General features: G+C 41.3%; 1 protein-coding gene across 1 annotated transcript; it reads right to left on the reverse strand.

Moving 5' to 3' along the window:
- Window positions 1-49: 49 nt before the first annotated feature.
- tlcd2 (TLC domain containing 2) lies at window positions 50-22003 on the reverse strand. The gene is made up of 4 exons (XM_035622951.2): window positions 21465-22003; window positions 20962-21044; window positions 18400-18482; window positions 50-3320 (listed from the first exon to the last, which is right to left on the reverse strand). Exons 1-4 carry the CDS (start codon window positions 21641-21643, stop codon window positions 2934-2936), a joined length of 732 nt encoding a protein of 243 aa, XP_035478844.1. The 5' UTR covers window positions 21644-22003; the 3' UTR covers window positions 50-2933.
- Between the last annotated feature and the right edge of the window lie 2817 nt (window positions 22004-24820).

Raw genomic sequence — 24820 nt, forward strand, 5'->3', positions numbered from 1 at the left:
TTAGAAAACCAAGTCATGTCAAAAAGAGGAGGAATTGGAGTGAAGAAAGTTGAATCTTAATTATTTTATTTTTTGGGCCAGAGAACCCTCGGTGTCACTACGACAATTGAAAGAAGAATCTTGACTTGGCTGTTCAGTTTTTTCTCACAATTCCACAGAGCCATAACATTAAAGCTTTGCACAACACATTCACAAATATAAGCTTGTTTGTTAGAAAGAACCTAAATTGTCCCCAGTTTTCTTCGCTACAACCACAAAGCTGCCCTAACAATTTGAAAAACTGTCAAATAAAGCAGATCTAGATTCACAATAAAAAGGTAGATAATAATACAAGTCTTTTTTTTAAGGCAACAGGTAATTATTCCCATCAACAGTAATTTAAACGTTACCGCCTTCCATCCACACAGTGCAGTTCGTTTAGTGCAGTGATGTCTTGATTTGAATGTGGACAATTCTTTTTTTAGGGGGGTAACATTTTTTTTAAACATTTTTTCTTTTACCCCCATTTTACATTCTTTGTGAAGAAGGTTGGTGAAAAAGGAAACACATGTGGACTTTGTGGATAAATGTGGCAGTTTCATTAGATACACATCCAAAACAAATGAAGTCTAACACTTCATGTGGTTATAATCCTCCCTTCATGAAGGTTATAATGTTCAGTTTTTGTTGTACAGCGGTATTCAAGATATATCTGGAGGCCGTAGTTGAATTTTATGGACTGTAACCCCATATGTATAAATGAGAGTGGGGTGAATAATCTCTCCATATAATCCAATATATTTCAACAGCTGCACATACGGTGGAATCAGCAACTCTTTGAAACTATTTAAATATTATCACTGTCATGACGGATGGATTTATTACCAGACTTCTCTGTCAGACTGGATTAGTTTTAGCTTAGTGTTCTTAATAAACTGACTACATTTTAAATTTTGTTTCCTTAGAACTGCAGCAGAGTAAAGCTGCTTTCAGACATGCACTGAAATCCAGACATTTTCCTGAACTTGTCCAGAGTAGCTGTTCTTTTCCCGCATGTAAAATTATCGGAAAATGTCAGAGTGAGCCCACGTGAGTGAATACAGCAGGAAGATTCATACCCAGGCGCCACCCATCACCTGAATGTTCCAGAAATGTTCCTGCTGTTGTGAACGAGTCTGACTCGCGCAGTCTCCTGCTGCGTTCTTCGTATTTAAACGGCAAAATCCGGGAAAAAGCCCAGAGCCAAGTTCATGTCTGAAATCAGCTTATGTGAGTTTCAGTTAACATGCTGCGGCTGCTGCCTTTCTGAACTAGATGTTTTGGAGCTTCAGAAGCAGCAGTTTCAGGCCCATAGAAGCTTTAGGTCCAGAAAACTGTAGCTGGAGAAACAAAATTTCAAATTTGGCCTGAAGTGGCAAAAGGCCCGAACAACAACAACAACATATATATATATATAACAGAGTGTTTTTCACTGAACATCACTTTCATTCCATCTATAAATCTCCAACTTATTATAGGTACGAATAAATTACAAATATACACAATTTAACCCCCCTTCAGACAATTAATATACACAAAAAAAGCAACAAGACGGAACATGAATGGTATCAAATATCCCCAATATCATGGAAGGACTGTGGTGTAATATAGTTTGAGTGGGAAGAGAAGGCAGCCTGGCGTTTAACAGTCTGCTGTGATCTCAGACCTTCTTGATCCAACACCGACCGACCTGGAGAGTTTCTCAGCATCCGTCTGTGCTTATTGGCAACTTCCAAACAAAGGCAGGAGATGTGACAAAATGAAGACATCTCTGGTTGAGGTCACTGAGGTGATGTGTAGGAGTTTGCTGCCCCCCATAGGCCAAATGAAGATATAACAGTTGCTGCCGTCTGAAAGCTCCAACTGCAGATTGTCCACCAATGTGATGGCTGCTGGGAGGTCAGACGGCACCCTCTCTTCTCTTTTTGTCACTGCAATTGATCCACAAGCTAAGCGAATTGTTTTTTAGTTTTTCTGATTCATTTGTTCAAGATATGTGAATTAAATACAATCCTCGTTTGAATCTATTTTACTTTTAAGGCCATTTAAAGTATTTTTTCACCATCCATGTGCCCTCATCTCCTCGAGTGAGGATTGATATTTGCTGAATTTTCCTGATGCAATTGACACAAATGTTTTCTTCTTATGACATGTTTCCTAATCTCTGACAACAGACTACCAGTCAAACACCGACAGTGGAGCTTGGTTGTAGACGTAAACAACTGTTACATGCTTTCGGAGGTAGCAGGTGTTTTTTAGCTGAGGATATTTGGTGTAAAAAAAAGGAAAGGAAAAGGAAAAGAAATGGTCACCACTGCAATGTTACTGTCACACACCAAGAGGATTTGGATTCCATTAATTATTTTTACTCTGCTTTAAATAAACTTCATGTGAGACTTTTAAGTAACCCACAACGGCATGTGTATGTATATTATATGCAAAATGTATATAATATGGATGCATACATGGGTGTTGGAGGGTTTGTTTGTGCATATTCACTAACCATAAGCTACATTTTAGTAAAAGATCTAGCTGAATCACCCTCTGGGACATGAGTAAGGTGTTAGGTGTCATTTTACAATCCTCCACTCACCATCAGTGAGCCACTACGGCACTTCAGGACGACTGGAGCCAGAAACTGTCAAAACTAAGTGAGAGGCAGAATGTAGCTCTCAGCGTAAAAGGCTGTGTGTGAGATCTGTGTTTGGAATGAAGCCCGCTGATTACAACCTGCGTGGACGTACCTGTACAGTATGAGAGATGGGAAGATCCCTCCGTCTCCCAGCTATGGGTTTACTAGGGAAAGACGAAACGCTACCAAATCTCAGCCACAGGGTATTAAGCGTACAGCAATGAGTGTGTTTATGAATCTTATCCTTCTTGTGTCTCTTCCTCTACCTTCCCTCTCTCTCTCTCTACATATCCTTATCTTTGTCTTTCTTGGTTTCCCGGGTGCTGCTCTTCAAAAAGTCGCTCCTGAGCAGCCGATAGAAGAGGACAATATTCATTGCCGTCATGATGGCCATGCCCACGCTGCCCAGCGTGTAGGCCAGGAGGGGCACATTCTCCCTGTTGAGCACCAGCCAGCGGGTCATCCAGGCCAGGGTGTTGATGCGGAACACCACGTACGTGCCCAGGTTGATCATGCTGTTGACCCGGTACAGCGTACCTGCAGCGATGCCGGCCATGCGCAGCATCTGTCTGAGGTGGAGGAACACGGAGTTTATCTCCACCAACAGGGCGACGACGGAAAAGCCCACGTAGCGGCACGAGAGCACAGAGAGGCCAAAACAGGTGATGACCTACAGGAGAAGACAGTGAGGAAGAAGACAGGGAGGAGGAATGTTACAACGGATGTGGCAGAGCATTTGTTAACAGTATTTTCAAAACATACCGTGCTGCATTATGCAGAAACATCCCCCACCTTTACGCTGTTTCACCCAAAACTTGCATTCCCATCTCCATCTGACCTACATATTTTTTTTTTAAACGTTATGTATTTGTGAGGATATGGCTCAAAATGTCATCCATCCATCCATCTATCTATCTGTTGTGAAGAAGCCTTCAAAGAATTCCTGGATCTGAATCACCTGTTACCGAGTCCTATCTTTGATGGAGTTTTCATGCAAATCCTTCCATAACTTAACAAACAAACCAAACCAATCACATAACCTGCTTGGCAAAGGTAAAATATGACCAATTTTGGTGATTTGAAGCAGAGCTGACTCTACTCCCAACATTTGGTAACAGTCTTAAAGCAAAAGAGATTACAACTTTTCAGACATTTCTTTATTTAAGACATTCAATTTTTTTATTCTAATATTGTATGCAATGATTTTACAGCAGAACTGAGTTCTGAAAAATATATATTTTTAAGAAGTTTCAAATTTCAGCATGAAAAAGAAAAGGCTTGTTTTGAATTTTCCTGTTGCCCAACACAACAGAATGACGTAGGTGATTTCCATGTTTCCACGGTGACAATATTTTTACTCATTGTTTGACCATATGTTAGGAAACCGTACCCGTGACTGATTTCTGCTGAGCAGTGCTTATGAAAGTCTATGATGTAACATACTGATAAACCCCACAAGGTGGCAGCAGTATCATTAAACCTGTCTGAGAAAAGCAACACACACACACACACACACACACACACACACACACACACACACATACACACACACACGCACACGCACACGCACACGCACACACACACACACAGATGCTTTCTGCTGACATTACAGTGACGAGTCGGGGGAGAAAGGATTACGGGCAGTATCTGGTATGTTGTGACAGCAGTAAGCGCCGCTGTCTAACACTCTCACAGCAGTGGTCTAAAATCCGGACGACAGAAATGCGTTTGTGCTGCAGCAGGCTGTTAAGCCAACTCTCCACAGGAGCCGGCTCCCCGGTGCTCACACTGTCCACATTTCGACAGCTTTGTTCGCACTCGGAGCACACCGCGGGACAGAGTGTGTTCCGACAGACTGGACTTTAGTTTGATTTGATTTGTTGACACCTAAAACTGCCATGTTTAGTCCAAAGTGAGGCCAAGTCTCTGGGATCACGGGATCACACTGGAGAAGCATCTTGTGTTGTGTGTTTCCTATCTGGTCACAGGACGCCCTCTCTAATGCAACAAACAGTCATGTGAAGCACAGCACGGTCGTAGGTTTAAGCAACAAGGCAGTGGAGAATCTTAGCATAGAATGAAGTCCCTGACAGGCATTCACACCATGTGTAATATTTCTGTCTTTGGCTCAAAAAAGGTGCAAAAGGTTTCTTCACCGGACATGTCGCACACCCTGCAAAAGCTTAACACTTCTATGAAAAACAGTTTAAATGGTTGTAAATACTTGTTGTTCTTGGCCACATTTCTCCAAGTCTTTCAAAAACTAACTACGGTTATAAATCAGCAGAATGGTTTATGGTTGGCATGAAGGCAACCCAGTCTGGCCAGTCACTGTCGAGATATCCAGTCATGGATTTAAGTGCTAGTCAGTAGAGTCACTAAAATCTGCATCTTCATGCATAAACAGAAGCTGTTTTCAGACATACACTCTAGAAAATGTGCGGAAAAATGGCTATTGACGTTTTCCGGAGTTTGCCTTTCACATGTGACGAATGCAGCAGGAGGTTGTCCGAGGTCAGAGGCGTTAACCCCAGCGGGAAAACTTCCTGAACATTCTGTAGAGCGTATGGGCAAGAGCACGAGTCAGTTTTAGTAACAATGTAGTGTTTTGATCTGTTCAGAAGGAGAAACCACACGAGCTTGACAGTCGCTCCTCTAAATGGACTTGATGGCCCAGATGAGTAGACTTTATTCTCCATATTTCAACTTTATATTTCAACTTTATTCTTGGCATTCTCACCTCTCGACGATTTTATTCTCGAAATGTAAAAGGGAAAAAAAAAAATCCTTCTTCATTTTTTTCACTCTTGTCTGGGCCCCAATACTCTTCTTTACAGACATCGTTATACCGATGCCCACGTTGTTTAACGATCACTGCAAACTCTCCGGCTGGATATCTGACCGTAATCTGACTTGCCCAGACACACCTCGAGCAATCACAGTGCAAATCAGGTCTCCTCACCCGTCGGCAGGTTATAATGACAGTGATGACGAACAACGCTGTCGAACAATTACAATGACGACAGTGAAAGCACCGTATTTAGCAGCGCAGAGAGCGTGCCTCATCAAGAGTCGGCGTGTTGGGAGGGAAAACAGTCATCCCACAGGCAGCAGTGCTTTTCAGTGAGAAAACAAAGCCGCACAAACACACACATCTCATAAACACGTGAGCTCACACTGCAGTGTTGGTCAGTCACACCCCTGTGAAATTTTTGTTCTATGGGAGGACAGTTCTGAAAAACTCCCAGATAAATGAGGCGTGTCCCAACACCCTGTTATCAAAGTCAACAAATAATGACGTTGACTACAGATTTCAACTCAGTCCTTGGAAAAATACTCAGTTTGTCAGGCGAAGAATACGCAGAAAAAGAAACGGAACAATTATGAGATTAATCTAAAGAGTCGGATTTAAAAAAACATTGAAAATCCATAAATGATAAAGAATAGCACAGCTACGGGATTTTTACAAGGTCCCATGAATTCAACATGAGTTTTTACACAACATGAAGTGGGAGGTTCTCGACCCTGCGTTCGATTTACATCAATGCCCTCAGTAGAAACGGCATGTGAAAGGCTTGCGTGGGTGTGTGTGTTACAACACTACATTCACACTCTCATCAACACGCCACACAGTGGTGGATTACCTGAAGTGTAATCTGATCTAGGAAGAGAAAACACGACAAAACATGGGACTGTGAAGGTCAAAACAGAGTTATACAACCCTGACCTAAGATGTTGAAGACAAATTCAGTGACAAAGTCTATGCAACAAGAAAAAAAATGCTAAAAACACACACCTGCCAAAGGACTTCATGGAATACAACTGTAGAGGAACTGGGAGTTGATGATGAATGACATTTAGATTTAAATAGATTTAATTTAGAAGCACAATTATGACCAATACAAAGCGTTATATCAAACGGTTAACAGAGCAGAATGGATCAAGGACTATGGACAATGTGACTTCATTAACTTGTAAAGGAAATTAAAACATAACAAACCTCATTCCGAAACTACATGAGGTTTCTTACTGTGGAAATGTGCATTCCTCCTGCATGTGTATCTAGTTTTATGATCTGTTTTATTGGTGTCTATATATATTCTATAAGCCAATGAGTCATCTGTTAACTAAGGTGCAAAGGTTGATAGCAGAGCAGTTATATCATTGTTTTGAAAAGTTTAATTTGTTCTTTTAGTTTTTGTTGGTTTTACAAACTTTTTAAAAATGTTAATTTTGAGAAGTTGACAAGTTGTGATTTGGTGTATTTTTCCAGGTATTAAAATGATGTAAATGGTTGAATTAGTCTGTGCTCTAATAATCTGCATTGTAATCTGCAAGAAAAACTCTGGTGGAAACCCCTGGGGCTCCATCCGTACTACAACGTTAAAACAAAAATGATCTTCGTCCTGATGAATGTTTTTGCTCTGTACCCGTTTTAATCCCCATCTATGCTAACACAGCTGAAAACGTGTATCATGTGACCATTCACATACAGGAAGCAGATCGTCTTCGCTGCAGTAACTAAAAGCGAAGTTTTAAAATGAAAACATAGTAGTATGGATGTAACCCTACTGTGAACAGCCTCACTGACACCGTCCCCCCAACGCCTGGAACTATTTGCAAAAAAAAATGGAGTTAAAATCTAGTTGCTTTTTTTTTTACTTGTGATTCTGTATTTTTAAGTGTTTGGTCGATTGTGTCTAACTAATTTCTCAGCCAGGCGCTCTCTAGAACAAATGATCTTGTTATCTAAATGGGACACAACTGGTTAAATGAAGTGTGAATGAAGTAATGGACCCTCTGGTGCGATAGTATTGCACACTGCCGTTTCCATGTTTAAGAATGAACTTTCAACTCCCCCTATCTCATATAGCCTGTCATCAATAAGCACAGGAACCTCCAGTTAAATGCTCATTGCCCGATTGAAATTAAACAAGGCAACATTCTGTGATGTCGCTGATGACGTTAGTGTGATCAGGATAAAAATATCTATTACAGAAAGACTGAGAATTATTCGACTGGGGTTTGTAGTCTGGGACAGTAGTGTTTCAGTTAACCTTTGGACTGCACTTACATACATTAACCTATACTGTTATAGCCATTAACCTGTACAAATTCCAAACAAAGGGCTGAAAAACAAGGTGGTGTGGCTGTTTGTTCCTTGCATTTTCTCCCTGTGGGCTCAATTAAATGTTCTCTGGTGAGGGACCTTCTCGTCCCACTTTCAGCGGGGAAACACTGGGTGCCATGATGGTAGGTAAGGACAGCCAATGGTGCTATGAACAACGTGAAACCTGATGTTTGTGCTTTTATATTGAACAACTATGGCAATCAGTGTTCAGATGCTAAGCTGACAGGTAAACACAAGCTAAATATACATTTGCTAGATTGAGGGGAATTGATCAGAAGTCCATGGACATGGGATTCAAAGATCTAATCATTAGACAGAGTAGTAAACTTGTGTGTAGAGATGTTCTGATTCCAGATTATAGTATCGATACTGCCGAAATCATGCAATGGCACATGCAAATCTATGTACCGATCCGATACCCCATCGTTACAGTAGTTCCATTCAGACAAAACTGCACTTTACAGCGTGACATACTGCCAAATTGCTGACATTTTCGATCGCTTTGACTAATGCTACACTAATAAATCACTACTTCTTCACCGCTCCAAACAGTAGTTGCGCCGTACTGTCACTGGCAAGGACTGTTTATAGAGCAAAGAATTTTCTATAGAATCTATGTCCGATAGTGTATACATTAGCCAGAGCTAGCGAAAATGTCATCAATTTTGCAATACATCATGCTGGAGAGTCCCACAAGTACAACGGCAATGTGTACTGTATTGTTGTTTTGTACTGTTACTTGGAAAGATGCAGACTAAAAGGTATTTTATTTTCCTAAACTGTGGCTGCACGTCAACAGTTTTTAATGGAATTGTTAATTATTGCTTTTGCAAAGTTTTATAATGTAAGTGTAGCGTTTAAAACTTTATATGTCTTTTATTTTTATAAGCTGTGTAAAAGAAGTTGTATGTCATTCATTCTCTGTATGTATCTGTTTTTCAAAGGCTTAAACCTGAGCCAGGCCAAACGGCAATAAGAGCAAACACCACTTCTATACAGGGCCACCAACCCTGTATAGAAGTGGTGTTTGCAAACAGCTGTTAGAATACGTTTCTTTTTAGGTTGTTATTTTTTTAATGCACTGGTATAAAATCAGTACTCTGTATTGGTCAAAATACACAAAGTCCAGGTATCTGAATCTGTCAGGAAGGGAAAAATGGTACCGGAACACCTCTACGTGTATGGCATTTGACATGTCTACAGGTACGTGTCATTAGCAGTACACAGTATGTGTTATGTCCCCCCACCTGTTGAACCAGGTAACCAGCTCTCAGTGTCGCCCCTTTCTCTCGGAGGCTCAACAACCCCAAGGTTCGTTTACTTTGACATTTTTCATGCCTTCAACGCTCTCGCATAAGATCCATACACTTGTTACACTACTGAAGCAGCAGCCACTCACATCCCCATGTTGTTCCTTTCTTGTAAATGCCCTTGCATATTTTAAATGTTTGAAAAACTTGGCACACACTTTGTTACAATAGTCAGACAAAGATGTGATTAAGGATATCCGTGTCAAACCAGTTGCCCAACCACTGGCTTAGAACTTGCCGGCTCCGTCAGAGGTGAGGTTCAGTACAGACGCAGCCCATTTGTCACAATTGACAAAGTCATCGTTGAATGATAATGAAAACAATTAAACAAGAGGATGGTGCATTGAGATGTAGGAGGTCATTAACCTTAGAAGCTCGTTGTGTTGCACACACACATACATCCTAAAAAAAAACATGCTCTCTCTAGAGTCTCATAGCAGCAGAGGTCAGAGGTGGCGGGTTGTTGGCAGATGAGCTATAAACAGCCGGATGGGGAGTTTAGTATCAGCTACAGTCCAGCCCCCCCCCAAAAAAGGAGGGCTTCAACAGCTTCACAAACACACAAACAACTCACACCAACAAGACGCCGATGCTTCTGAGAGCATATTCACAGCCTAATTGGTCAAATGATGATAAAAATGGGTTCCAAATATATGACTTACTCTACCTGATAGCTATGCATGTGTGTGTGTGTATGTGTATGTGTGTGTGTGTGTCAAAAAATTCTGCAGATATACATATTCCCTGTCCCCTAATGATGCAAGCACAACGAAAAAAACAGCTTCAATCCAGAAAAAATAGATGATCGTACAGGCGGTGATTCTCTTATACAGGTCACAAAGGGATAGGATGTGACCACAGTGAAGTCGATGGGGAGATAACTTATAGGACACGTTCACCATCTGGTCATAGACAGACCTGCAGTGGGTCGATGAGAAGGTGGGAGGAACTTACAAAGGCTCAAAGAGAGGAAATGGAAAGAAGGATGTTCAGCATGACAACTTGAGACAAAAAAAAACGATATCTCACACACACACACACACACACACACACACACACACACACACACACACACACACACACACACACACACACACACACACACACACACACACACACACACACACACACACACACACACACACACACACACACACACACACACACACACACACACACACACACACACACACGATAGTCATGCGACCTGCTTTAACGACCGTCAGCTGACATTTCAGCTGACGTGTGGTCAGGAATTTACCAGAAGTGTCCAAACACAATTACTTATTACTGCAAATATGATCAATTAGCATTGTGTAGGTATGCAGTTGTAAGTGAGAGTGTCTGTGTGTGTGTGTGTGTGTGTGTGTGTGTGTGTTACTTTAAGTACATACTGAGAGAAAGAGTCGTCTCCATCATCTGGGTGAGGCTCTGTGACTGTTAATAGATGTGTTTTTGGTCACTGGATGTTTTCAGGTACTGGGTGTGAAGGGAGAAGCGGTGATTTGTATTGCCTTGAGTTTACTGTATTATGTCTCAGCCATAACCTCACTTCTTCATTGAGTGGCCAAGGAAATATAAAAGCCAATGATGGCTTTTCCATCCCTGCATCGTAACGCTCATTAGAACCAAGAAAGCAGCAGACAGCTCTTGAGATCTGACAGTATTCCCCATTGTTCATGGGCTGCAATTTTGGACATAATTAGTTAATTCAGCACTAAACCAGCTTGACAACCCCCCGAAAATGACTGTAGATATCTCAGGATTACTGTGAAAATATTGAAACATTTACTACATGTGTTGAATGTGAGGTTGTTTCTATGCTGAACTCTTACATGCTTGCATTCCCGCCCACACTGGTTTCTGAATCATACTCTGTTATTCCCACAGCAACTGGATCTCAGCCAAGTTTGTTCTCTATCTTTATATGCATTGGTTGAAGGCCATTAGGTGTGGCAATTGATGTGTGTGTGTGTATGTGTGTTTCTTTTATTTTTTTTCTTGTCCAGTGGATTTCCACAAGGATATGGAATAATCAGCCAGTGGGAATAAAAAAGTAGCCAGCTCAGGGATATAGAGAAAAAAAATTGGCAATAAAAACCTAAATTAAGAAAAATGTTTAAAAGGAGAATTAGTCTTCTTGTGCATTTTAGCCCACTGAGTCTGTAAAAAAACCACCAATATTTACAGTATAATAAAGTATATGCAGTATGATTTAATATCCAAATCCATCCAATATCCATCAAACCTACTAGTGGGAATCATTCGACCATATTCTATTCTTTTCTTTTCTTTTTATTTATTGCTCCCAGCTATGCCAGGGCGTGGGGTAAAGATAAAGAAGCTGTTTGGATTTAATTGAGTAATCGACTGTTTGGCCGGCAGGTTCTTATATTTAACAAAAAAAAACTGCCGACAAAAATAAACAGAGATTGTTTCTACATGCCCTTAGCATTTATAAATATTTGTGTTTTTCCTCATTGACTGTCTGCTTAACTTTCAAATACCCTGCACCCAAAGAGGAGCCCTGCAGTCAAACCCCTCCTCCCTCGCTGGATTCAACCTGATTGTCGTAGTGAACTTTAATCCCTTCAAATGCACATGTCTCACTTTGCCCTCACTTGCTTTTCAGCAATGACGAGTAGTTTACAGTGTCAGCTCTCTTATCAAAATCTGCGCATGAATGGATGCCTCTGCAAACAGCATTAATACTTCTTACGCCAACTGTGAACAAATGCCACCTCATAATTAGGGACACTCTCCAGCCACCAGTCTTTATGGAAAGTATGGGGTAAATGAGTGTATCACATAATTGCTCTTTTCTCACATATACTTAATATAAGGCTCATTGACACTAGCCTGTTCTGTTCAGAACAGATGTTGCCTGCATCTGTACAGCTTATTTTCACTTCACTGGATTTTACCCTTGATAAGCACTATGACGGGATTACCAATAAATATTTGTTTCTGTCAGTCTAAACTATCATTTTCTTCTTAAATTAGTTGGTGGATTAAGAAACAAGAATAACCATCCATACATTTTGCAGTTTGTTGCCTTCGATTAGACGATTGTGAACCGGAGACATAAAAACAACACAAGGAAATTCTTCAGAGCGTGACCGTTATTCCATGAGGGAAAAGACCCACACACAAACAACATATAATACTACCAGAGTGCGGAGGCCCTCATTGGTTTTGTATTCATGTGAGGGGGCGGAACAAGCTGCAGAGAGTAGGTGGACTAGGGCGGAGGCCGGAGGGGGAGATGTTTGGAGGTTATGCAAGGATAGAGGGGTCGAAAACAAGGCCGTGAGTGTGATATATGGAGTGGAGCTGCAGTGAAGAAACTTTATGAGGGGGTGCACACATTTGTAAAAGCCCTCTCAGGAAACATTTGCTGAATGTGTGTGTCTCTCTCTCAAGGGAGCCTGAGGTTCAAGTGGAGACCAGATGTCTGTCCTCCTCCCTGGATATACACAGAATTTAGCGGAAACCTCCTGGGGTTCCCCCCACCAAAATGATGAGACTGCTGAGAAATACATCATGATCTTTGCCCGCCAAAAAACTCAACAAACACATTTCATTTCCTATTTTGCAATATGTCTCTCTCCATCGCATTGGCCGTCGCTATTCTCATCGTAATCGCATCATCCAAGGGCTTCTCACTCAGCTAACTGTGTGCTCTACTAAAGTTTCTGCAAAAACAACAGATGTTCCAGCAGCTCCTGGTTTGCATGATGTTGACACTGGAGATTTTTTTAAAGTAAGGCTCGTTCCATGTGTTAGCAAAAGCATGGGTCAAAACAGAGGAGTGGCAGAGCCCACAGATTGTTGATGGCTGGAAATACAGTATATCTGTGGGCTGGCAAGCAAAAACCAAAGCATACCACGCATATTAAATCAGCTGCTGCCATGAAGTATTGAGAGGCCTTGGCTGTTTTTATACATGAAAAACAAACACAAGGGAATATTAGAAACCACACTCTATCCTTCTCAACGTGCTGGTTTATGTTGTTGTCAATGAAAGCTTAACCACTGGAGGAAGCATATCCATCAAGAAACAGCCAAGCTGTTTATATAAACAAGGGCTGCCCCGAGACGTTGGACGACAGAGACAAACCACTTTAGGAAACCTGAGTAGAAAAGTCTGCAACGCCAAAGATGGTAGTCAAATGACGCATGTCCTACCCCTCGCCCCAGTCAGCAAACCGTCTGCTTCAAACCAGCCGAACGGGACACAAAGCAAATTGTGTTGTTGCAATAATGCAAGAAAGACCTTCCATATGCATAGAAGAAGTATAACCTGTAGGCGATAAAAAAAAAAACCTCTTTTAAACCTTAGTTTGAGTGAACAGTCATTTGACCTTGTACACTGTTTTAATCAGATTTGTTTGGAAATTCTACACACATGGTATTTATTTCCCGGTGTGTACCTTGAAAATGCAATTGTGACTCTCTCCCTAGTCATTTAGACAGGAATCTGGTGCCAAGAGGCTGCCGAGAGGTGAGACTTCCGAACAAATGTAGACTGAAAGGATTATAAATCTTACCAGTCTTTGTACGAAAGGACTGCTGTCACTTGCTGTAGTTCCTTAGATAGTCAGCAATGAATCTGCAACTGACCAACAAAAACCTGGTCCACCATCAGTGGTGTAGTATTTCCCTGCCATTTTAAGGGTGCATTATCAAGATCTTAACATACCCTTATATGTATATATAAGTGTATATATATATACCCTCATACCCTACAATGCGCAAGAGCAGATCCGTTTCCTCTGCAGAGAACTGTTCACTCTTTTCTACCTGCCAAATCTGTTATTACAATAGCAAACTGTGCACTTGGCTTTTAAAGGGAATGGGAGATGGCATAGGTTAATAGGTTGAGTACAACCATTTTGAACCATGCGACTGGTGAAGCAACCTTTATCCCGCTGTTGAACTAGCTAAAGTGGATTTGGACACACCCTAAATTCAAATGCGCCATGCAATATAGGTCATGTGCTTCAATAGTTAAAATTGAGCCCTTGGTGTCACACGAGTGACAACATAGCCAAAAACCAAATATAGTTTATTCCCGCTTTCCAAAAGTGTTCACACTCCTCCTACAAATATCTGTTTTCATGCCTGGTAAACTGAGACATGTTCCATTCAATTCTGAGGTTGGTGCAAGAGGAACCTTGAAGAGGACAAATGTGACTGGTTGAATTTGAATATAACATATATGAGCGTGCAAGCTTTCTGGGTTATAAAGGGCATCATCACACCGACTGATAAACTGAAATGTGTCTCTATTAAATACAGAGATGTCCTTCCTGAGAACCTGCTTACAGAATTTCCCAATCCAGATGGAGCGATCTGGAGTATACAAGTGAGGAGGAGAAAATTCCCAAATTTAAAATATAGCAATTTTGGAAATTGCACAAGGGAATTGAGAAAATTCACTACTTCCCAGGGGTGTCACAAAAGCCAACCAGTCATCATTTCTGTGTGAATAAGAGCAACTTGTGCATTTAGGTACAAGTATGGACACACACTAATGACCTCAGCCAAGGACGTTATGCTTTCACACCCGTTCAGTCGGTCAGTCAACAGGTTCACACAAAAACTACAGATCAGATTTTCACGAAACTTGATGGAAAGAAAAAACATGTCATTTTGGTGCTGATTAGGACAAAAGGGGCAAATCCAGTATTTTTTTTCCCCAGTTCATTTTAGATTGTGAAATAGGGCGTTTTGTTGATGATGGTCTAAATTATGGTAAAATGTTACACAATGAGGATCAATAGAGGAAGCATACTGTGGAGAATATTTAAGTTTTTAAGGTCCAACATCTACAGACCTTTGAGTCTGAAGTGGACACACCGGACAGGGCAGAGCAGATATTATTGAAAACAGCACAGATCCTCAGATACACGATAAACCCGTGACACTAATCTGCTTTTGGTGACCCTCTGCCTTGAGCCTTACTCTACAAAGATAATTGAATTCATTCTAATGAGAGACGGATGACAGAGATTATTTTGGGAAGGAAACAGCAAAGATGTTGGGAAAACACCCGTGTGAGAGGGCACACAAGACTGATCAAACTCGTTGTTTCTACCGTTTATTATCAATGATGATCTCAGAATGGAACATTGGTCACACTGTTATTCACATGCTTCCGTTCCTCATGAAAATAAAATCATATCTGCCCTCCTACCTCTGGTTGAACTTACTATAAGCTCAGTATTTTCAAGAGCCATTGACAAACAAGGCTGAAATCTTCTCAACAAAGGATCGGCGTTCATTTTTTTTTTTCTTTTTACAAGAATAGCAAACAAACCTTGGTTTTACATTAACCACACATCTGTTGGCGCAGCTCAAACAATGGCATGAAGAACACATTGAATTACACTGCTCTCTTTCGACACAACATGTTCACATTTATGATTACTTTTAAAGTTACTGTGTGTTGCATTTCTTATACGATTTATATATTGGCTATATACATACTTAACCTATACAGAAGGAGACATCATTTCTGGCAGAATTATCAGGACTTCCTGTTTACCAAAGGAAGCACAAGGTTATGGCTGACAAGGATCTCATCAGGCGTCAGCGGCTGTGACAGGGCCGACATGTTTCTCAGACAGAAGAAAAGAAGCGGTAATCTCCACTTCAGTTAATGAGAATGGGAGGGGGGGGTGACTCAGACAACAGGGATCCACAAAACACCTGTTACACCACATACTCTTACTCTTGGCTATGTGAGAGAGGAAACCCTCATGTCAGATTGCAGAAATGAGGGCGTCCAAAAAAAACCATAAATATGCATTTAAGCTGACAAACACTAAGGGAGGAAATGGGGATATCAACAGAGCAAAACAGCAGAGGAGAAAAAGGAGATGAGACAAAAAACACAGGTTTGACTTTACAAACAGGACTCTGACACTGACATAAAACTTTCTATAAAACTGTTTTGGATGCTTACGAAAATGTCAATGACAACTTACATCTACCCTCAAAACCAATGCAGTTGCTTGAAACTGGAAAATATGAATATGAAGAGCTGATATGAAAAAAGCAGCAGGAGATTTTTCCGAGTCAGACGCGCGGAAATTTTACTTTGGCGCTGGCAAGAAATGTTCTGTTTTTTGTCCACAGCAACACTTGCGTTGGAAATTTGGGTTATCACATACAGCCTCTCTGGAAAAGTTCAGGAAAATGTCCTGACTCGGGTGATGTCATTCTAAGGCTCGGTTATTTATATTAACGAAAGTGCGTCAACTTCTGTCCTCACAGTAAAAACAGAATTCGATCAAATGATCCACAAAGTCATGATTTGACTGTTTCCGTTTGTGGCTCATGTCTGTCCGCATATGTGAGAGAAGATATCATGATAAAACATATAACTCATGTCATGGATTGTTGACACAGCTTTCAAAGATTTGACACACCCTAGGCGTTTTAACAAGATTTGATATACCTATGAAACACGGATGGATGGACATTTACAAGGTAAGTACATGTACTGTTCTGATTACTAAATAAATCCATGTAAAGAGAGAGAAAGGAAGGTTAGCTAGCGGAGAAGCACAAAGAGCCGTGTGAATGAGAAAGAAATCTCTGTATCTCCCACAGCCTGGTGACAAGCTGAAGCCAGCTGGCCTCACCAAAGCACCCATTCACTCGGCTTCCAGGAAGCGGAGGGGATAAAAACACAAGACTTTCTGGAAAAAGTGGGGGGGGGTATAGCTATCTTCTCTCAAACTTAGTAAGGCCTTTGCCACCTAGTTTAAATCCCCAGACAACCAAAAGCATCATTAATAGTGAGGATTCTGACATTTGACACCATAGAGGCCGACCCACAATATATGTAACAATATAAGACACTCTGCAAAGTCAGGACGCCTCAGGACAATAAAGGAGATAACCTACAGAAAAACATCATAAAAAACTATAAGCAACAAAACAAAATAAAGTTACACTAATAAGGTAAGTGATTCAATACAAATAGAAAGACGCAGTAGCCTGTACTAATGACTGGTGGGGAAACTAGCACTCAGCGACCATCGTGCCCCGATTTGGCATCGTGACACTTCAGCATTCAACAAATGAAATGTCGCTACGTTTTCCCATCCTCTAACTCTATTATTTGGTAACATGGGTGATCGTTCATGCTGGTTGTTATGCCATGTGTTTGTTGCGAGGAACTCCCATATCTTATCATGCAACAACTGGACTGCTAAAACCAGTTTCCTTCAACCGCGTCAGCCTCCGTGTTGGTTTAAGTTCCAGTCCCTCAGCTTGTTTGTGTGAGAGAAATACTGAACAGGGTTTATTATTTTATAAAAATGTGTTGGAAAAGTGCCACCACGACATTAATTGGTACAGGAGTACCTAAGATTGTATGATTATATTTATATTGCTGTATGTCCATTTTTTAACTGTTAATTCCGCAGACAAATATTTCCACACGTTTCAGAATGAAAAAGTTCCTGCGTAAAACAGACGCACACTTAAATCATCATTGTTGTACAGTACAAATCCACTCCAATCCTGTCAGAGGCACTTAAAGTAAAAATTTAACCTAACAGCCCTTGTGAGGTGAGCAAAGCACTACTATCACAAGAGCAAGAGTTTGGCAACAGAACACCACACACAACATCAGCACAGTCTTGGATGTAGGTCATGCAGCCAGAAGCAGAGGAGGAAAATATTCATTCAGGGATTAGTTTCTGCGTTTCCACTTCAGGTCTTTTCCACTATTTATTTTCCATAGTGTTTAAAAGCCGGGGGGGGGGGGGGGGGGGGGGTCCTGACCAGTTCTTCCCACAGGAAAATATGTCCCATCGGGCTGAGTGTCAACGTATCATGAAGATGAGTGGATCTGAAGGGAATCAGCTAGAAAACTGTTGTGTGGTTAAATGGATGGCAAAAGACGAAGGGAGTCGGGTGGAGTTCATCTTTCTTAAGGCGTGAAAGAAGGTTTGAGGCTTTGGAGGGGAGGTGGGGGCTGTCACACTGGAATGATTTTCTTTGTTCCTCCCTCACTCTGTCTTAAGAACTAGACAAGAAAGACGGGTATTTTGTCTTTCCCGTGCCTGTGCCTCTGACAGGTATGTTGGGGTTTGGGCGCGAGATTTGTCTACTCAGTAACTAGTGTCTGGATACTGGATTCGTAGTGAAATGCACAGGGAGAGGATTTCTTACTCAGATGTAAAGAGTAGGTTATATCCCCTAACAGTAGCAGTCAAGGTGAAACATCTTTGGCCAAAATATAAAATCTTGGACCACAGCTCATTTTACGTAATCCTTGATAGACCTACCACAACGTGATGGAAGAGAAGCTCCCAGGACTGACTCAGCTTCTGGTTCAGCACCATGTCAAAGAAGTCATAGATGAAATAACCTGTGGGGATAGGTACAATTTAGCCAAGGTCAATTTCATTTTTCAGGTTCAGCGATTCATTAATCAAATGAAATGCTAAACAGATTCTTTTGACAAGAGCTGCCTCGGGTTTGTCAAGTGTGTTGGGGGACGACCCCCGCTTCCATGGCGACAGAGATGGCAACCAAGATGTGTCTTGGAGAGGGGCTATTCATATCCACCACCCCCCACCACTTCCCCAGCTACCAGCCGTATCCATGGTGACAGCTCTTCTGAATGCTGGAAAAATAATGAGTTGTTGAAGACTGAGGGGTGGCACATGAGCTCAGGGATTTTGGTGAAGCAGGAATTAACCCCAGGACCCTTCTGTTGGTGTGACGACATGTTTGGGTACCTCGCGCCGTCAACAAACAGACTTGCTACCAAGCCACAGACCAACGAATTATTCAAACGTTCATTGGTTTATTTTCAAAACGTGTTCTCCATAATTGTTCCTGTTGTTTCAGAGGAGCATTGACAATGGACAAGGGAAACTCCTACCCAACGCAGTCCGCCCAACAGTAGCTTCATTTACCCACCAGAGGTTGGGCATGGGTCAAGGTATGCCACAAACCGCCAACGGAATTCTTAAATTTAAAAAAAGCCAATTCACTGACATTTCTTATCTTAGCCCTTGTGTTTTTCTAATAACTCATTTTTAATCATTCAGTACTGTCTCAATCATCCGTGTGAAGAACACACAGGTGGAAAAATGAAGAATGACAAAGTGAAAAAGACAAAACTGCCTTTTTTTTAGCCGATCATTTCTCCTCACTTTTTACTCTGACACACGGACAAGACGGCGTCCTGAAGCTCGGGACTCTATGCGTCAACAAGGGAATCAAACACTGCTTGAAGTTTCACTTGCTACAACCCAAAGCCTGAATATGATAGTTAGTGGAAGAAAGGGCAGGTTTTTCTTGCCAAGTAATTGACACATTTACTTTAGTCCATTCAACACCACGTGGAGGGAGATTCAACAGCATGTTTACATGAAAAGGGAATTCCTTTCTTAAACCAGTTAGTCATACAACCGGGTTATTGTGCGAACATTAGGCTTCTGATGGAATAACCTGGTTAAGTATGATTAAGACACAGGGCTTAGTCCGATACTGATCACGGTGCTGAGGTATGTAAACATCTTGACTTTGTGGCTTTTTGTTTTTGTGCTTTGTAAACTTCGCATTTTGTGTTCTTCTTGAAACCGTAACAACAGAACGTACTGTACCCATGGAGCAATACTTGATGATCACTTTCAAATTTTCCTTTTTTCTGTATTAGAGGTAACCTGCTATTTTATGTTATGGATTAAACACGGGTCGAGAGAATTATGCTTTCCACTAGCAACACAGGGTATAACACAAGTAAAACATTAACCATTCGTGGGTTTCTCTGCGAGATATTATCTTAGGACGATGTCTTCATTCAAGATGTGGACAGTCATTGATGGCGTGTCACTGCGATGTTTGCGGCGTGGTATCCCAAGCGAGCTGAGCTGAATGCACAGATCTGCTGCACAAAAAACTCCTCGCTGAGGTCACAGAAGAATCACACCACATTTCTGATGGGAGGGTTTGGGAGAAGCGCTCCACTTGTTTTTGCATAGATTACTCCCCCCTTCAGTCACAACTAGCATCTGATGTGGACGGCGCGCATAAATCAACTGACTTTTTTTGCGCACTTGCTGTTCTGGTGATGTCACATGACTGTACGGGGTTACGCCTCGGGCCTGGGACCGACCACAATGCCCCCCATTGATCTCTACACCCTGACAATGCCCTCGCTTCGCCAGCTTCCAGGGCTGGGCTTCTTGAAAGGAATGTCAAACATCCTGGGAATCCTCGGGGAGAACTTGTTGCTCGGCACACGTCCAATGAACGTGTGGATGAAAGCGCTCTCAAGTGACACTTGTTGCTCTTGGAATAATTTAAGGATTAATGATGAAAAATTTAAAACAGGGCAAGTTTTGCTATTTTAAGAATTTGGGTTACTTAGCATGCCCCCCTAAGTTTGAGAGTTCATAAGGAAATCTAATTTATCTAAGCCTTTAATTTAGTTTTCAGAGAGCACACTGTAGCCTATTATGTGGGCACAAAAGCAACAACAGTAAAAGTAAAGCCAAATCGAATTTAGTGAAATTACAACTAGTGTGCCAGAGTACACACACACACCCCGAAACATACCCAATATGCTGTGTGATGAACATCTCCGGTTGAATTCGCGCCGAAGGCAGCGGTGACTATGATTTAATTGGAGACATCTTGAGCATGTTTACAAAATTAAACTAAGACATCATGAGGGAAAAGGGAGAGGAGCTTGGATGGTTAATGTGACTTCCACACAGTCCCTGAGGAGCGGCAGCATGTGTGGTTGCACCCTCCCCTCCGCTGCCGTGTCCCATTCAGACGACTCAACTTGTAATTCATCAGCGAACACTGTGTGGACCTGCTGCTATACTCACCGATGGAAAACGACACCAACGCATGGGAAAACACAGAGTGGGTTTCTATCAAGTCTTCGGCCATCTCTGGGTGAAGGAAAAAGCTGCAAGGATAAAAAAATAAAAAAATAAAAAAAGTTCAGTTCAGCATTTTAAAAGTGAAGATAAAAGTTTCGGGAACATCATTTGAGAGTTGAATCAGACCAGCTCGATCTACATTTAAACTAATCAGGTCTCCCGTGTGTCATACTTCTCACACATTCATATACATTAACACCCTATGAATTTGAATGCATCGGGGTGAGGTTATGGGAAAAAAACAGGATCAATAATGAAATAGCATAAATAAAATACAGTCTGACCTAATATTACATCAGTGCATATTTAAATCAAAATTTTAACACACAGGTAAACACATCTGAACCAATCCTTTCCCAGGAAGATGTTGATTTAATTCAAACATAATACATTACACATAATAATAATAATAATGAATAAAACTGTGTTTATTCGGTGCGCCTCACCAAAGCACGGCCCATATGGCGGTGATGAAGCTGTGCACGAAGGACGTGGAGATGTTCCTCCACTTCCACACGTTCCTGTGGGCAGATTCGGGCGTGGGCAGTTCACGGACCCCCGCGTTGACGAGTCTGAAAAACCCGAAGGAGCTGCCGGTCGTCGCAATCACCGACGTCAACTCCATGACGGAAATTGTTTGCCCGCTGGCGGGTGAGGACTGAGGCTCGGTGAAGTGACCCGGGACAGACGACTGGCCGACGGATACTTGTTGACACACCGGTGGGAACCGTCTGCGGTCACTGACACTGGCTCGTGAAGGGCTGGGGAAAAACGCGCGTGAGACGAAATGCTTTTCCCGCTGATTTCCCTCGCACCGTTGAAGGTGTTTTTCTTCTGTAGTAATCCTTTTGACAGACTCTGAGGCTGCAGGTGTGACCGGTGGAGATGGCGCTCCTGTGCTGCGTTGTGAAACCGTCCTGTTCTACAAGCTCATCATTGGCTTGTGTAACTTTTTGACATCAACATTACCGAACAATGGCGCCTCCCCGCCCTACTACGAAGGGGGCGGGGCCAAGAGCACGTTTTGTGTGTTGTTTCACGTTCACGTGCTGTCGGACATTTCTCAATCAAAGTATATGGAGACTCACATATACACTATTATAATGCACTTCATAGAGGTTTTTTATAATATCGAGAAAAATTGCTCAAGACGTCTGCTGGACATATCAAATGCAAAATATGTAGAGATTTTTAATTTTAACTAATGTTTTAGTTACCTTTTTTATTTGGTAAATGTTTGTCTCTAAATGATGAAACAAAAATTCTGCACTTTCACCTTGGGTCAAAGGTGACGTTTTAAACTGGCCAGCAACTAAAACATTGCAGGCGTTGATTTCTGGACATATTATTTCTATACAGACTTTGAAGATTTAGCTTGTTTAAAGAGCCTGTCCTGTCAATGGCCTCAGTCACTTTTACAGATGAAAGAATAGTAATGGTGTGATTCTTGTTTTATTTTCAGTGCTTTTTAGTTTTGCGCTCTTAAAAATAAAACAGCAGTCAAGTTACATAGTAGTCTGTAAGTCTAACCTAAGTGCTGGAGTGCACTAGAAAGTGCTGTCTGACTACGGAAGTGGCAAATTACGAGGAGCACTTGAAGTTAACATAACTTCTGATACACCTCATTCATTCACGTTTAAGGGAAAACGTATTTATTTCACATAAATAAATAAATAAATACCAAGTAAGTCAATATGCACCAGCATTGTTTTCTATTCTAACTGAAAGTCAAATTTGATATGGTCTATATTTACGTTCCACAGTTGTTTCATTCAGTGGAAGTCAAAAGGCAAAGCATGTCTTCATTAAAGCCAGTCTGGCCCCGATGACACAGCGCCACCTTCCGGATGAGGGCCACGTGGCATTTTAGCGTCCGAATTGTAATTAAACAGCACCAGGCCCATCCGATCTGGAGTTGTCCTGTCAGTTATACTGTCAGCAGGTTTGGATCCCACATTAACCATATTAAAAAGGTAGAAAGTTGACTGCGTGGCAACTTTTGACCTTTAAAAACGTTTTACCAACATTTGATAATGATAAGTTAAGTGTTGAAATATTCCTTTATTTATTTTTCTCTTTTGAGACATGTCATGTTTAGACATGACAAATATCTAAACCAAGTCAGCACAGATTTGAATTTTCATCTGATGCTATATGACAATTTCTGTACAACAAGATATTTTTGACATACTTGCCAGTGGAAAGTTACTGGAGCATTTTATTTTTTGGTTACTTTATTCCTACAGTTCAGAGGGAAGGGAAATATTGTGTATTGTACTTAATACATGCTACATTAATTGTATGACTTTAATTGCTGTGTAGAAACACATTACAAACAAATAAGTTGTTACTCACTTTTATGGGTATAACATTGAAGTTCCCATTACACATTTTGTCGGGATTATATTTCCTCTTATCTGAGTAGTTAAAAGGGGAAAATCAATCTAAGTCCTGATTAATAGACATATGAAAGGGTAACTGATTTAATCATCAACAATGTCTTTGATAATTACATTGTAATATCAAAATTGACTGCTGTATAAAGGTATCAGTGTAACACTTCCTCAGAAATGTTGTCTAGTGGAGAGTGAAATCTCCCTTTATTGCTGAAATAAAATAAATAAACAGATGAAGTGTTCACAAATTTGAAAGTGAGTTTCAAACCTAAAGTCTTCAAACAGCTGAGAGGGCAGAGCAGTTGTCCCGACAGTTCACACTATAATCGTCAGACTTGTCTGGTGAGCCTCACTTGACACCATGACAATCCCCATTTTTGAAAAATTATAGGCGTGTCCACTGGGATATGAAACGCATCACGCCTCCTCGGTTGTACATTAACTTTCACCTACTTTTGGAAAATCCTAGTCTTTGATGGTCATGATGACGATGCAATATTGGATTGAGAGATTGTTCAGAAGTAAGACGATTCGTACTTAATGATTCATTGAGAGATCCTCTCTTAGTTGATTGGGCCTCTCCTTAGCAGCTATAAGGAACCAAACCAAACCACCAAAAACACCTGATGATGAGTGAAAAGGTCATCTTCTGCTGTGGGCAGCCAGAGTACAGCACCCAGGGATAAACTCCAGTTCTCTAAAATCATAAAAACTCTTAAATTAAATGATCAAAATCAAAAAGATTCAGCGGCTCAGAGCTCTGGTTGACTTGACTTGGAATGATGGGCAAGCATCAACAACACGGTAAGTAGCCAGATAATCAAACAAGAAAAGTTCAGTAAAACATATTTTCCCAGTAGCAGTCATGGCAAGTCAATAGCACAAAAATGACATGTAGTGACAGGGTAAGATGCCACACAATTTAATGCCAGGCATTATATACTGATCCCTGAGAGCTGCCAAGTCCCTGCTCTTTCTATGGCAATAATACAGAAGCAAAGCAGTAGTGGAATTCAGTGACCAAATTAAGGAGAGTGAGTCTATTCTCACCTAAGTAGTCAGCTTTTTAACTGAGCTAAATTGACATTGTGTTAAACATCATTTAGCTAAATGATGTTGACAGTTTGGAAGGTTTGAACCTGAGGGTTGAAGGTTATGTAATTTATTTTATTCAGTAAACTAAACATTTGATAACGTTAGGTATGCAGGAGTGGGCGGTCAGTGTTTCGTCAAAACTATGTTAAGGGTCAGAGACGGAATGAAGTGAGTATCAAAGCAGTGAATCACAGACACAAACGTTATCTAATGTCTGTTTCACGGCGGTTATGTTCTGTTAGCTGTGTTTCCTGAGCTGGGTGGTTGTGACCACTTCCTCCAGCTACTGTCACCGCGTGCCTCGCAGCCGG

The sequence above is a fragment of the Scophthalmus maximus genome, chromosome 11 (assembly GCF_022379125.1).
Source record: "Scophthalmus maximus strain ysfricsl-2021 chromosome 11, ASM2237912v1, whole genome shotgun sequence".
Taxonomy (NCBI): domain Eukaryota; kingdom Metazoa; phylum Chordata; class Actinopteri; order Pleuronectiformes; family Scophthalmidae; genus Scophthalmus; species Scophthalmus maximus.

Coding starts and splice junctions, on each gene's coding strand:
- tlcd2 (XM_035622951.2), bottom strand. CDS start 21,643: ATGGAGTTGACGTCGGTGATTGCGACGACCGGCAGCTCCTTCGGGTTT. Junction 18,483..20,961: donor GTTGGTGTCGTTTTCCATCG/GTGAGTATAGCA, acceptor CTATCCCCACAG/GTTATTTCATCTATGACTTC. Junction 3,321..18,399: donor TTCTCTTCCATCACGTTGTG/GTAGGTCTATCA, acceptor CTTCTCCTGTAG/GTCATCACCTGTTTTGGCCT.